Genomic DNA, 15,832 nt, shown 5'->3' with positions numbered 1-15,832 from the left:
CACCACTTTAAAGTAGGTCATGGTACTCATTACAGTCAATGCACAGCTCGTGAGTTTATAATAGTGTACGTACAACAAAATGAAAATTGCACTTACCTGTGACCATTAGTTTACAACGTGTTTCTTTTATAAGGTATCATGTGACATTCCACCTACCCAGGTTTGGATCAGAAGAGGGAATCATTTTTGTGTGTGTCTGTGGGTGTATGTGCGTGCGCGGACGCTTTGTACTGAAATTTGTTGCAAAGATTCACTGCTTGCCTAAAGGCTGTTCTTGGCACAACCACAGAAGACTAACTCTGCTTCCATGCCTCTTTCTCACAGCTGCGAGCGCCCCCTCCACCACCCACAAAAACATCAGAAGCGGATTCTGAGGAACACTGCTGACAACCAAGCTGCTTGCATATATTCTACGCTTCAGTATCTTCAGCTTGACTTCAGCATGAACCAAACAAAGGGAGTCCTCAAAGCCTCCTCCTTGTGCCATGAATATGTGGACAAATGTGTCATGGGTACATTGCAGATAAAGCTCCGTTCATTGGACGATCAAGCAATCCTTTTGACCTACCTCTGCTTAATGAATAAAAACATGAGCTTTAGCTTTCATAGAGGTAGCCTGCTGACATATAAACAAGTGGACTTAATATGCTTCAGCTTCAAGAAGATCCTTATTGAGAGGTACAACGATGTCAGGCTCATCTGCCAGTGAAGAACATGCATCCAGATGGCGAAAGTACCCTAATGCTTCATCGTGAATGCACCTTATCTAAATCCAGTTGCTGTGTGCTCATTCAGAGGGAATGCCAGGCTCCATATTAGCTGTTCCTTTCCACTTTTCCTGGCTGTAAGCTGTACAGAATGACTGAACATGTCGTTATTGTATCTGGTATTGTTTCTAAGCATACTTCAATGTGCAACTCCTGCTGGAACAGGTCATTCAAAAACTGGAAAGTGTCATTAGCCAACAACCCACTTCTGTCATTTTCTCTAGATTTTCCGATTTTCTTTTCTTACACTTACCCCTTCACAAATATGTAGTATAGTCATCTTCCACCTCTTATTCCATTCTCAGGCATGCATCATGCATGTTTTTTCCCTAAATGCATTGAGCAAACTTGAACAATATAAGTCAGAGCAACTGTCGATCAGACGAGCGGATCCAGTGCTGGTTTGTCTCACAGTTTTAAATGATACGGGTACTATAAAAATGCAAAATGTATGGATTAATAGAGGTTATCATGATCTGTCATGGAGTAGTGTAATAGGGAACAAGAGCATTGATTACAGGAAGCTCTGGCTTGTCTCCGCTCGCCATATACCGAAAAGCCAGGGCTAAATATTTTAGTTTAAACCCCCCCCCCCCCCCCCCCCCACTTACTCATCCCTGCAACTTGTATTTGCTGTCCTTAACTCCCTTTCCCGTCTTAGTCCCGCCCATCAGCCTCGAGGGCACGTGGCGGCAGGAAGTCACGTGGTGTTCTCAGTGCTCTTATGGGCTTTCTTATATCCTTCTCTTGCAACTCCTTCGAGCATTCCTCTGAACTGTTTATGTTGGTTTAAATAACTTTTCGTTGCTGTTGAGGATAAACAACCCCGGGAGAATCAAAGCAGCTTTTCTCCATCCTTCGTGGGACTCGCTTGCTTGCTGGTGCCCCCTGCCTACCACGGACGAATGGGCCTGCCAAGCACAGCGAGCGGAAATGAACCCTTCAGGAACTGCTTACTCTGCAACCCACTGAAATGCACTGCAGCCTCTTGCTCAACCCGCCCCGTGCCTAGGACGGCAAAGCCTTTCACATCCCGGCAGAAGGGTTCATTTGGGAATATGAGGCCAGCAGAGGGGTTCATTTGGGAATAAGAGGACCTCTGAGGAGAGGGCGGATCCAGACATCCCACCTGCCCCTCTCTTAGCTCTAATTTATTGCGTTGCTTTGCAAAACCTTTGTTCTGGCTGCATTTGGTAATTGAGGACAGAAGTGCAATGAACTGTACACACTGTGAACTTCAAAGAAGAAGGCGTACACATGAAAGACCTGGAATCCGTGGAACTGTGACCAATAAAGACACGCAGACACAGCTGAGGTTTACACTTTTAATGGCATTTGCTTGCTTTATTTACAGTGTAGTGATAATGCCCCAGGCCTGATAGTATGTTGACCAGGGGGACATCGTCTGAGGCTGAGAGGAAGACGGCAGTGTTTGCAAAGAGTGGGCACATATGTTGCACTGGGTTCAGAATCATCGCTTTCAAGGCACTCGCCTAACATACATTACAGGCCCAAAGGAGATTGGGGTTGCTGAATGCTTCGGGCTATCCCTTTCAAGGCACTTGCCAATCCATTGCCTGGGTTCAACAGTTTCAAGTTATCCGTCATTTCCCTTACCAAACGAACAGGCCTTGACATGGAGGGCTACGATGAGTTTTGGGGTTGCACAACTAACACTTGTTCCTGATTTCCCTTTTCAAGACAGTCACCAAAGAAACTTCCATTGATTTATAGGCGGGTGACTTGTGTGCTACATTTTTCGAATTAGGATGCTCATGACTACCAGACAGCCATTGGCCCAGAGCAGGGCGGCAACTCATGTTCAGGGTTTTGTTTTTGAGGACGCTCGTGAAACAAGCATTGATTGTCCCAAAGGAGGGTACATGTGCACTACATGTTTCAAATTAATGTTTTAAATGCACTCACCAAATAAGTACTATTGACCCAAAGGCAGCTGAGCAATGCTGTGCAGGCCATGCAGCAAGCAGGACTCTCGGATAACATATGGAGGACAATTGTTAGGTATGGAAGAAAAGCAGAAAAAGATGCATGTGGCTTAGGTTTAGAGGAAGGTAGGGAAAAGGCATTGCCCAAGATTAAAGCAGAACATCTCCAGTCATTACAGTTGTGAGGGGTATTGGCTGTGCATTGATTTTCATTTGTTGAGGATTTACAGAGAGCGCAAAGATCAGGCGAAGTTAGTGGTTAACTTGCCATGCTTGCTTTGGATTACATAGGCCTTTGAGGATTGAAGATGGCAACATTCAGACTAAGACAGGGTGATGGCTTGAAAATTTCAAGGCAATCACAATATTTTGAGTGACCCGGAGAACGTATGTTTAAAAAAAAGAAAGAAAAAAAAACATTTCACGCATGCTGACTGCTCCGAGAGTTACCATCTATCTTTAGAAAATTGATTTTAGCTCAGTTGATCTCCTACAAGGAATTGAGCAGCAAGGAAGTGATGTCTTGACTGAGGCGACATTGTAGGATGTTTGATCATGTGAAGAAAGGTTGTGAAGTTTAGTGACGATCAGCAATGCACCAGTAAAGCAGGGGACTCTGGGTTTTATGGTACCACAAACTTGACCTTTACGTGTGTGTTGGACTTAACTAATCTGAATGCAGAGAAGAGCAGGTAGGAATATGATGTTGAATGCAATGATTCACTTTTGGGGACATGGTGGAGACAGTGAAGCTGTATGCTAGGAATTTCGGTTTTGAGAGCAAAGTTGTTTTTAAAATTTGGTTTCAGAATTGTAATATTTATAATACGTGACCCAATGTATTAAGAGCCGCTGCAAAATGTGGTTACAAATTACTCACCAACTTTGTGGGTCTCAATGCGCTGGGGAGGGGGTGGGGAGCTGCTCCGGTTCAGTCGAAGAACCAGGTCTTGAGGTCCTTCATGAACGTGTGTAGGGTCGGGGAGCGTCTGATGTTCACAGGGAGCTCGTTCCAGGTTTTGGCTGCGATGTAGGAGAAGGCTCCCTCTCCTGTTCTGTTTCTGCGGATGCGGGGGACCTCTACCAGGTCAAGCTCAGCAGAGCGGAGATTCCTCTTGGGTATGTGGAAGAATACTCTCTCATTGAGGTATTTGGGTCCAATGTTGTTGAGGGATTTGTAGGCATGGGTGAGGAGTTTGAAGGTGACCCTCTTCTTGACGGGGAGCCGGTGGAGGCTTCATAGATATTGGGTCATGTGCTCATAGCACTGTATCCAGAGGACTAGTCTGGCTGCGGCGTTCTGGATGGTTTGGAGTTTGTGTAGAAGTGTTTTGTTGATTCTGGCGTAGAGGGCGTTGCTGTAGTCCAGTCTGCTGGTTATGAGTGCATGGGTGACAGTCCTTCAGCAGTTGGGAGGATCCATTTGAAAGTCTTACGGAGGATGCGAAGCCAGTTGAAACTAGTGGATGCGGCGGCGTTGATCTGGCGGTTCAGAGAGAGGGAGGAGTCAGCATGATGCTGAGGTTCCGAGTGTGGTCTGTTGGGGTGGGTGGGCTCCCAAGGGTGGATGGCCACCAGGGGATGTCCCAGGCGGAGGTGCAGGGTCCGAAGATGAAGACCTCGGTCTTCTTTGAGTTTAGCTTCAGGCAGCTGTCTTTCATCCAGGCTGCCACGTTCTTCATTCCTTCCTGGAAGCAGAGTCTGGTGTCTTCGGGGTTCTTCATGAGTGAGAGGATCAGCTGGGTGTCGTCGGTGTAGGATACGATGCTGAGCCCATGCTGTCTGATGATGGTGGCGAGGGGGGCCATGTAGATGTTGAAGAGCGTGGGGCTGAGTGATGATTCCTGGGGTACTCCTCAGTTGATTTCCGTGGGTTTGGAGAGGTCACATAGCAACGTTTCAAGAGGGTTGCGGAACCACCTGCCTAATGACTATTAATTGGGATGGTCTCTATTTGTGACTCCTTGTGATTGTTTAAAAATACAGTGATGGTTGACTGCAAAGAACTGCAGATGACAATACCTGTATTTGCATTCCTAAAGGGTATTTAAAAAAAAAGAAAAGCAACTTGTGTTTCTCAAAGGCACCAGCACTGCTTTCGGAATACATTGAGAGGGGCAGGCAGTAGTCCTAGGGACTACTGCCTGTTCTATTCCAAGGTCACGTATGAGGATTCAGAAAGGAGAACGTGTCTCAAGAGGATGCATTCCTTTTTGACAATCATGTACCACCTCCTTTAAGGTGTTGGTAAATGATTGATGGTTTACAACTGAAGTTGCAACTCATTGATACATACCACTTTGACTTGTAATTGGGTAATGCTACTTTCATGCCATCTGCTAATTGAAATTCTGAAAACGTTGCAAAACCCATTTGGAGAGTTGAAAAGAATTGTCAGACTCACAAAATGGGCTCAGTATAAATAAATATATATATTTGCGGGAACACACCTTGTGATTTTGCGAATCATGGGGTTTGCGATGGCAACATGGCTATGTACATCAGGCCCATGATTTTGTTTGAAGTACAGCACAATAGCACTGATTACAGTGGTGCTGCAAAGATGAGGCACGGTAGGGATAAAGATACCATATACAGCACAGAATGCGCGATTTTAATTTATTTTCATTATCTCTACATATTCTGCACCTTGTAAAGGGTAGAAGTGTACATTTTCATATAACTAGATGGTAGCAGAAGATCATCTTTAGGACTCAAAGGGATTTTATATTTTTACAGCCACAGGATGGCAGCTATATGGATACATAAAACAAAAGATCATGTAAGTACAGATGGGCCCTTCATGAAGGAGTGATGTAAAACTGATGGGGGTGAACATTGGGTATTTCCCTGAAGGAACAACAGATAGGGACATTGGTCCAGGCTGCAAAGACTAGTCCAGTGCAGATGAACACTGGGTTGGATACTGCTGGGGGAGAATGAGTGGTTACATATGGAAAGCTGGAGGAAAGGATTGCTGAGTACACAGGGCATTATCAGCAAATGATGGTTGGATGATCAGAGCCACTTTTAGGAAAGAATGATTGGGTAAATGCAGATGCTTGCTAGGCAGTTATACATAGATACATGATGACATCTGCATGGAATAAATGCTGGTTACAGGTGAAGACACAGAGGGCTTGCACAGAGTACACATGAACATCTGCTTGCTTGATTAGATAGTGTTGTAAGTTAGGTGCTCGCAGACACAAACATGGAGTGTTTTTTGAGTACTTGATGCCTGTTCATGGAGGAAAAGGTTGAAGCCTGTGCACACCTGTACTCAGGAAAGCTGGGGTACATGCAAGGCAGAATGGTTAGGTGGATGTTAAGATTTAACTTTAGGTGTGGTGGGACACTTGGAAATACCTTCAGAAAGTCCTAGTTTAGAACATTTGGCTACCTGCCTATAAGAAGTATAGATACAGTTGAAACCTGGTTTGGTACATGAGGACCTTTGTAAGTAAGGACAGTAGGTTCAATTAACATTTTGGTGAAGGTTGGTTGTCTACATGCCGGCACATGCATTTTGAGGTTGTTGGGTATCATGATCACATGGAGGGATAGTTAGGTGCTTATGAAATACTTGATTGGCTGTATGCAGACTCTTTGAAAAGCAGAGACTTGTGCATGTTATGCCAGCTATGACAGGGAAACTTTTGTATAAAGTGTTCTAAACTGATATTCAATATATATAATTTCCATTATGTAGGCACTTGAGAGAAGGACAGTTGTAGTGACATGCATTGTAATGTCATGCGATGTAAAGGCAGCTGCGTTCTAAAGGTACTGCGTTGTAATGGTTGTTTCCCATATTGAGTATCAGACCGCACTAGCATGTTACTGGAGATAGAGTTGCAGCCTGACTAGAAGCAGGGGTGGGGGGCACTTGGACAAATGCAGTATAGTGATTGGAAATTGGGCGTTTTGCCTTTTCAGGTACAACAAATTTGCATTAATTCCTCAGATCAACCTGTAAAACAAAGTATGCGATGCCATACGACGATCACCAGACAAGAGCAACCGTTTACCCTGCAACTCTAGCCTCAAAAGTAGACTCTTTGGAAGCATCTGTAAGCTGTGCAGGTGAGTAAACCCAACAAGTTCTGGCATAAATTAGCAGCCTCGTGTGTTTTAGATAATAAATCCTATGCCAGTCTTATATTTCAAGCCACCGAAGCTGCTTCACCAGTGAGTAAGAACTCTTCTGTGTATGTCCTCTCCAAGTCCATGAATCGATTGTGCACAGGTTTAGCCTTTCAACAAAAGCAACGCATTTAATGGGGTTGGTTCAAGGAAGAGAGTCAGGTTAGAAGGTCCTCGTAATACCTATTTCACCATGTAGGTGAGCAGGCTGTGCAGATTATATTCGACATTTGTAGGATAACGTCATAGTGTGGAGGACATTTGTCGAGTGGAATGTTAAAATACATTGACATTTTACTGAAGCAGATTGGTGCAGAAATGGCTTCACCAACTTCTGACTCAGGATTTGAAGCCCCGTACAAGGCTGACATCCAGGATGGCTGTTTCATTGTGCTTCAGTTCTCGTCTCGCGGTGCTAATAGCGGCTCTGCTCCCAGGTGTGGCTCCATGGAGGTTACATCCGGATGGTTCCATTGGTCTCTCTTTGACAGCTGTCCCAGCTCTCCTCCCTTTTCTCCAGACGAGAGTCAGATTAAGGCTGGAAATACAAAAGGGAGGATTTAAGTAGAATGAGAGGATAGTCTAACTAGACAAGCTGTCTTAAAAACTGGCACACATACCCTCCCTATGCCAGTGGTGATCTCTGAGAGAAGGCCTACCTTCATGATACCAGGTTATTTGTATCCCATTCTTGCAGTGCCTATGCCTCTACTTATGGTTCTGGCCCCTGGAGGTAAAGTAACTAGCTCAAGATAACACATGGTCTAAATGTAAGCCAGTACCTAAACTCACTGCTCTCTCCAAAGCACACTGCCTCATTAACTACACCAAATGTCTGATATTATGTAATACAATAAAATACACTCTTTATCTTGTAGGTTAAATGAAGCCAACCCAGTTTCGAGATGTTTACGTGCTTCCTAATGTTGAGGAAAATATGGCTGCTCCTCAGCAAAGTGACACTGTACTATATAAAAATCTAAACAAAAGAAGTTCTGTCGTCATCTCAGCATGTACATAATCTTCGGGTTGTAACAGTATCGTGGTTTGAAATGTGCAGAAAGCGAAAATGCCATGAAATGACCTTAACATTGGGTAAATACCTGAGGATTGCCAATAATTTTTAGTTCTTGGTGAGTTAACATTTTAGCACGTTGGAAGATGTATAACCCAAAACATTCAGAACTCTATTACTAGACTGGAGACAAAGAAGTACAGAAAAGGAACAAGAAGTGGCAAAACCAGTGGGTCTCAACAGGAAAACGTTCTGGCTTCTTTTTGGTTTAGGTGACTGTCACAAATGCATGCCATCTGCAGTGGCCATCTCTTAATGGTTTCTAAAACATTACTAAATACATCAAAATATGCTAGTTACAGATGTGCGTGCATCCGCAGCGGCCGTCATTAATGCATTTTTCTTTATTTTAACATATCCCATTCAAAGGTGCCCTTTGTGGATGTGTGCAAGTCCTCAATGACCATCTTTGAATGTGATTTGTTAAAATAAAACAAAGCCATCCATAGGTGCCTCCCTCGTATGCATGTGCACACACCGATGGCCATCTTGAAATGGTAAAAAATAAGATAGTGGGCTGCCAATAATATGCCTGGCGTCGAAAAGTGAAGAAAAATCAAGGGGACTTTGGGAGGAAGAGGACACTGGGTAGGGGTGGAGAAAGGTGGAGGAGGACAATGGACACTGCAGAGCAAGGTCTGATGTCAACAATCGATACATCTTTATCTTTCAGCCAGAGCACTGTGAGTTCTAAATGCTTCTCGGTGGGAAAATCACAATAATAGAGAGGAAAAACATTAAATCACGAGCAGGAAAGTAAGATACACAACAAAGCCATCCATTCATGACCCAGAGGATGACCCAATCCCCAGTTGAATAACAGTTTAGGCATTGGAAACAAGAACAGTCAGTCTGTAGCCAAGACTTCTAAACAAGGCCTCTGGCCTTCTTCTTTAATACACCCGAAGTCCTCATATCCCCATGGTCAGCGCCAGATGTCCTCCAATTTTGGAAAGGTATAGAAAACAATGGTCCTCAAACCAATAGTTTAAACAATAGATACTAATCAAGTATTTCCACAGTAAAGAGCTAGAATCCAGTTAATGCTCTTTTAGGCCAAAAAGTCCATCCATATATCATTCATTGTTTTATACATACAAAAGTTATCAAAAACACTTTTTTATTTTTATTATATATATGGAGGAGTGGATGCGTAGAGACTTCAATTGAGTAAGTCAGCAACATGAATTTATTTTCATTCCAAACGTATTTGCACTTGTCATCAAATGGTAAACGTGGTTGCTCCAAGGAGAACGTGAAGGAGAAAGAAGTGCTCGAAAAGTTTGAGTGGGTAGGGAAGTATTCTCAACGTGAATTGTAGAGAAAAGTAGAAACATTCAAAGTGAGATTGATCAAATGTATCAATCTAGGTGTCCTGGCCCAGTGGTCTATTTTACATGGTCTATTTACAATAGTTTATACAATCACAGATTGTAGTCATCTGTGGCACGTATTCGTTAGGGGTTCAGTGGGTCCAGGTACAAGGGGATGGGTTCGTCGACGTTTCGACTCGACTTGTGGCTTGCGGGAGGGTTAGACCTTAGACTGCGAGTCTTCTTCAGGACAGCACGGGGGTGGGAAGGGGGGCAACCAACTCGTGGTTAGGAACCCTCATCCTCACTGGCGCGATCTGTTCGGGGCGCGATGTCCGCTGCAAATTTACATTGCCTCTGTAAATCTGCAGCGGACATCGCGCTCCGAACAGATCGGGCCTATTGAATTGGCCCTAGGATTGACCCTCTTGACATCCCATTGAGTTTGAAGTTGTTCTAGAATTCAGCTACCCGTCCCACTAAGGCTAGTGAGGATGAGGGCGCCAACGCAGGCTTTGTAGCACCTTGGTGCAAGGATGCTTGCGTTTCAGGGAGGATTGTTTTTTAAACTCTTTTTTATTAACAGAGCTCAGGGACCACACAGCACAAAACAGTTCCATTAGTACATTTTGGAGAGAACACAGAGGATTAGTAGCAGTATGTTCATGTGGGTACAGAAAGAATTTCACACATCCAACAAGCGTCTATTCAACAACGCCCACCCCTCTATACTTTCCCCATGGCGTCCACACTTTTTCCCATTTTTTAGCACAGCCTCGATTTTTATACACTGTTTCTTTGGCCTGCTGGCACCAATCAAGATCACATTTCCAGTCCTCCAGCTGCGGGGGCCAGCTGCCCCCACCTCCTGGCAATGTTTCGCTTTGCTATACCTGCTGCCAGGGCTAACCGTATTCCCACATATCTGGACCAGTCAGGCTCACCTCTGATCATTAGTAAAAGCCACTTCGGCTCCACCGGGACAGTCTCTCCCACCACTTTGCCAGAACCAAACTATCTCGGGAAATTCCCAAAGAATATGCAGGAAAGTACCCTTCCCTGACGAACAGCGCTGTTGGGATCCTACCTCATGTATATAAGTGGGTAGAATCTTGAGCTGCACTAGTCGAAATATAGAGCGTATTGCAACCTCTCCAGGGCTCTGAATTGCCTCCTGCCACTCTGCGTCCTCTATGCTATCAAGATCTTTGACCCAGGCCTCTCGGAGAGTAACCAGGCGGTCTGGTACATTATTTAAAAGTTTACGGTATATCGTGGAGGTCAGTTTCTCAGTGATGGGGTCAAGTAACAGCCTATCTTCTAACGGGGAATATTCTGGAATCGAGACCCCACTGTGTATGTGAGTGAGCAGAGCATGTATGGCTCTTCTATTATCGTATCTCTGAGGCTGATGTAGGCTGTATTCCTTCTGGAGAGCCTCAAACGTGAGCAGGGAATCCCCTTTCTATACGTCTCCCAGGTATTCAATACCAATCAATTTCCACCCTTTAAAACCTGTCAGTGAGGCTACGTCACGTAGCGGATCACCCATCCATAATGGGGTCCTACCGATCCACGCCTAGCCCAAGAGTTTATTGGCCTCTCTCCAGCACAGTAGAACCACTTTAGTGTGTTCAGGCAACTCCGGACGCGATCTCCGAGAATATAAGAGTGGCTTGCAGTTCCCTTGTGGCATGAGGGCTTTATCAACCCAGTAGGCAGGCTCCTCCTCGCCTACGTATATCCAGTCATTGGTGACCTGAAGCTGCGAGGCCCAGTAATACAGCCTGATATCCAAAATGGCTAAGCCCCCATCATATACCCCCTTCTGTAGCTTGTGAAGGTTGATTCTCGGGGAGCCACCCTCCCACAACAGTGTCCTGACTGCCTGTGCTATATGTTTGAATAAGGTCGGAGGGACTGGGTAGGGGGTTCTGAAGAATATAGAGAAGCTGCAGCAGCGTGATCATTTTAAAATGAGCCGCCCTACTCATGAGCGAGAGCAGGAGGGTGCCCCAGTGACTTACATCTGCCCCTAACTGACTCATTTGGGGTCCCAGAATCCTGTCTAGGAATACCTTTTGGTCTCTTGTGTGATAGGTGCCGAGATACGTAAATCCTTCAGACACCACTGGAGCCGAACACCGTGATGGAACACTGGGTGGGACTCACCAGTGGAAAGATTACCGACGTGGACCAATTAATATTGTAGCCGGAGTAGCTACCGAAGAGCTAAAAAATATGTAGTACCCACGCCATAGAATAATACGGCTGTGCCAGATACAAAACAATATCGTTGGGGTAAAGAGAAATACGCCCCTCCCGTCCCCCCGGCGCCTCTATATCCCAGATCATGGGATCCCTCCTGATCCAGAGTGCCAAGGGCTCCCGCATGAGAGAAAACAGGAGCCGGGACAAAGGGCATCCTTGCCTGGTGCCTCTACGCAATTGAAAGGATCCGGATAATGCCCCATTAACTCGCACCCAGGCCGTAGGCGTCTCATACAAGAGCCTAACCCAGTCCAATCGTTGGAGAACCATAAACCGGTATGGCCACTCAATACTATCAAAGGCCATTGATGCCTCCAGCGCCATCAATGCCGTCTGTTGGGTCTCTGAGCCACTAGTCATGTGTAGCACCCCATATAGTCTCCGTAAATTGTGCTGGGTACTTCTATTGGGCATGAACCCCAACTGGTCCACGTGGACCAGCTCCACAATGACAGGCACCAACCTGTCTCCCAAGACCTTGGCCTCCACACTGATGAAGGAGATAGGATGGTAGGAACTACACAGGTCGGGTGGCTTCCCGGCTTTATAGATCACTGCTATTGTTGCTGCCCTCTGGTCCGACGGCCGCTGCCCTGTTTAGCATGCCTCCAGCAGCATGTCTCGGAGCGTGGGTAGAATGATCGAGGACTATCTTTTATAGATCTCTACTGGGAGTCCGTTGGGACCTGATGCTTTCTCTGCTTTAAGGGAGCCAAGAGCTTTACCCAGCTCTTCCTTTGTAAGGTAAGCCTCAAGCCGTTTGCACGCTTCTGGAGACAATACGGACAAAGCAAAATCTCTCAGGAATTCTGCACAGTCCTCTTCCGATCTTGTGCCGACTGGTGCATAGACTCACTCAAAATGCACGGCAAAGGCCTCTGCTATATCATTGCTGGTGGACTTAAATGACCCGGTCGCATCACACACCCCTGTCACCCATGACCTGTCCCGGTCGTGGCATTCTAGCCATGCCAGGAGCGTCAGGGCCTTGTCCACAGCATCGTATATCTGATGTTGCATAGTTCGCATGTAAGCCCGTGCCTCGTCAACTGGCCGGGGCCTAAGAGCTCACTGTCTCAGTGCCAGTTGGTGTTGCGATTCCGCACATGTGGCAGTTGCACTGTCCCCCTCCATTTGGCTAATTTCCTGCTCCAGCTACAGAATCTGTAAAGACTCTTCTTTTTTCTGTGCTCCAATCAGTGCCTGTGCCTGTCCCCTCAACACTGTCTTAGAGGCCTCCCAAATAGTGATTTGAGACTCTACAGACCCCTTGTTTTTTTTAAAATAGAGCTCCGGGCCCTCTCGTAGCTTGTCCCGAATTGCTGGGTCCCGGAGACGCCATGGCTCAATCCTCGGAAATGAAGCTCTGTCGATAGACGGGCCCCTAACAGTGACGCACACTGGAGAGTGATCCGAAATCCCTCATGGCATGTGTTTGGAGTTGAGGATGTCCCCCATCTTATCGTTTCGGGAAAAGAGATGATCTATCCTGGATAAGGACTCATGTTGTGCCGAGTAAAAAGTGTAGTGTCTCAATGAAAGATTGTGCGCCCGCCACAAATCTACCATGCCCATCGCCATGACGAAGCCTGCCAGACATCGTTCCCCTTGCGTGCCAGTCCAGGAGCCAGGCCGGCCCATCTCTAGGTCCATAACTTTGTTTGTGTCCCCCCCAATAAAGAGGACCCCTAGGGGAAGGTCTGTTATGAATGAACTAAACTTCGGGAGAATCACTGAGTGAAGAGCCGGCGGTATATAGCAAGAGCAAAGTACAATCTGACACCCCTCCCATTTGCCCACTGCCGCAACGAAACAGCCTGCATCACCCGTCCATGTGCCTGTTATAACAAGGGGCAGTGTATTGTGCAGCAGAATTTCCACCCCGTGCCCCTGACATAAACCCAGACTGGGCTATCATTTTGTAGCCAAAACGGTCCAAGGCCTTACACCTACTTCCCCGCAAGTGCGATTCTTGGATCAGAACTATGTCTGGGGAATTCCTCTTAATGTGCTGCAGAACCAATGTGCATTTGATCTTGTTCCCAAGATCATTCACATTTCATGTCCATATCTGCATACTAGCTGGGTCCCCCATGGTTACGAGTAATGCCTATCTCAGTGGAGTGAACGAATGAATATTCGACTTGTAGAGCGCGAACTTAGCCCAAGGGCGTCAAGGTGCTGAGCATGAGGGTGCCGGCAGAGAGACATGCTCATACCAAGATCTGTGAGAAAAGCCAGGTCTTTAAGGCTTTACGGAAAAGAGAATGGGGTGCCTGACTCGAGAGCTCTTCCGGGAGGGAGTTCCACAGTTTAGCAGCAGCAGTGGAAAAAGCTCTACCTCCCCATTTAACGTTCTTATATCTTGCTACTGTTAGCAGATTCTTATCTGCGGCCTGGAGCCGCCTGCTAGGAACATAGAGATGGACAATAGCCTTAATCACCTCAGGACCTGAACCGTAGTAGGCATTGTGAGTCATGCACAAAGTCTTGAAGAGGATCCCACGGTCCATAGGCAGCTAGTGCAGCAACTTGAGGTAGGCTGTGACTGAATGGTATTTTGATAGATTCATCACCAACCTGGCTGCAGCATTCTGCACCATCTGCAGACGTCACACTAGGCCCTTGTTGATGCCCATATAGAGGACATTATAATAGTCCAATCTGGACGTTACCACGGCAATGACGGCCTGCTTACGTGCAGCGAAAGAGAGGAATGGGAGATTTTTCTTAGGATCCTAATGATCCCAAAACAAGTGGAGACTGTCCTGCTAACCTGCAAGCTTAGAGACAGTGAATTGTCCACGATAACCCCAAGGTTTTTCCCATGGGAAACCGGGCAGGGACAGACACCAAGCGCGTCCGGCCACCAGTCACTGGACCAGATCTCCTGTTTACTCCCAAAAATTAGGACCTCCGTCTCCTCTCCATTTAATTTCAGAAAATGTTCCACCATCCAGGAGGAGACCGCCTGCATACAATTCCTAAAGTTAAGGGCTGAATCCCTTATTCTATGCGAAATAGACACCATTATTTGGGTATAGGACAGCACCTCTAACCCATAGGATCTCACAACCTTAGCAAGAGGAACAACATGGATATTGAAAAGTGTTGGTCTCAGGGAGGAGCCCTGAGGAACCCCACACAACAAAGGTTTGGGGGCTGAGTAGAATTGACCAAGCTTCACCGTTTGTGCCCGCTCACTAAGAAAGGAAGCGAGAAGCCCCAAGGCCGAACCCCGATACCTATCTCTCTGAGGCGCACAAACAGCCTGCGAGGCGACAGGGTATCAAAGGCTGCGGTGAGGTCAATTAGAACAAGCAGGGTGGTGTGCCTGCATCCACTTGAGTCCGGATATTGTTAAATACAGACCTCAGGGCTGTTTCTGTACTATGATGGCTTCTGAATCTATGTTGAGAACCATCAAGTAGGTGGTGATCTTTTAGGTAGGTGCTTAGATGAGAGTTTAGGTAGGTTTCCAGAATCTTAGCTGGAACAGGAAGTAAGGAGATCGGCCGATAATTCTTCAGTTCACCAGGGTCCAGAGAAGGCTTCTTCAAAAGTGGCTTCACTACAGCCGTCTTCCACAGGGTGGGATATTGCCCCTCTGAGAAGGCAGCATTCAGAACATCGGTAAGATGGGGAATATTGATTTCACTGCCAGTTTTTAACACCTTGAGGGGACAAGGATCCAGTGGGGATCCCGATTTGACCCGTTTTAAAATACGATCAGTCACCTCAGAAGACATGCAAGGAAAAGTGAGAAGACTGGGAGACCCCTCCGTGAGTGAGGTCTCATTAGGATGGAGAGTGGGTCGAACAGATGACCCCGCGATGGGGTTGAATGCTTCAAGCAAGGAGTAAATATCTGAGATCTTTGTATTAAAAAAGTCAGATATTTTATCAGAGCGCTCCTGGGAAAATTCTTAGGTATCAGTGACATGGGGAGAGGTAAGAGTTTATTACCTTAAAAAGATCCCTAGAGGATTTCAAAGATTCCCTAGTCTTAGAAAAGTATAGTCTCTTTCCGTCCATGATGGCTGCTTTATACTCTTTTAGATCCTCTTTATGCAATTCCCTATTCAACAGTTCTAGGTGTATGCGCCAGAGCCTCTGCTGTTTACGACAGCCCTGTCTCAACTTTCCGAATCTCTCCATAAACCAGGGAACAGAGGGGTTTTTCCTTGCTGAGTAGTGCTTACTAAGAGGTGCAAGGGTGTCTGCTGACAATGAGTGCGCCCTAGCCAGTGGGAAACTCTCTGTGTCAACCTCCCACAACTGGTGGATATCAAGGTCTCGAGCGTGTATCCCCTC

At 46.2% G+C, this 15,832-nt stretch overlaps 2 protein-coding genes across 3 annotated transcripts in view; one reads left to right on the top strand and one right to left on the bottom strand.

Annotated features, from left to right (window-relative positions):
* Positions 1 to 2,096, top strand: part of FCHSD1 (FCH and double SH3 domains 1) — a 316,141-nt gene extending 314,045 nt beyond the window's left edge. The window contains exon 20 of the mRNA XM_078653503.1: positions 325 to 2,096. Within this exon, the coding sequence (XP_078509629.1) occupies positions 325 to 387 (63 nt within the window). The 3' untranslated portion in view covers positions 388 to 2,096. The remainder of the gene's footprint in view (positions 1 to 324) is intronic.
* RELL2 (RELT like 2) overlaps positions 2,079 to 15,832 on the bottom strand; it is a 241,773-nt gene continuing 228,019 nt past the window's right edge. The window contains exon 8 of one of the 2 annotated variants that reach the window (XM_078653504.1): positions 2,079 to 7,397. Coding sequence is in view for 1 of the 2 variants with exons in the window: in XM_078653506.1 (XP_078509632.1) it covers positions 7,392 to 7,397 (6 nt within the window). In the remaining variant the exon portion in view is untranslated. The remainder of the gene's footprint in view (positions 7,398 to 15,832) is intronic. The other variant, XM_078653506.1, reaches the window with a different exon arrangement.

The sequence above is a fragment of the Lissotriton helveticus genome, chromosome 7 (assembly GCF_964261635.1).
Source record: "Lissotriton helveticus chromosome 7, aLisHel1.1, whole genome shotgun sequence".
NCBI classification, from domain to species: Eukaryota; Metazoa; Chordata; class Amphibia; order Caudata; family Salamandridae; genus Lissotriton; species Lissotriton helveticus.
This window is presented reverse-complemented; position numbering and strand designations above follow the sequence as displayed.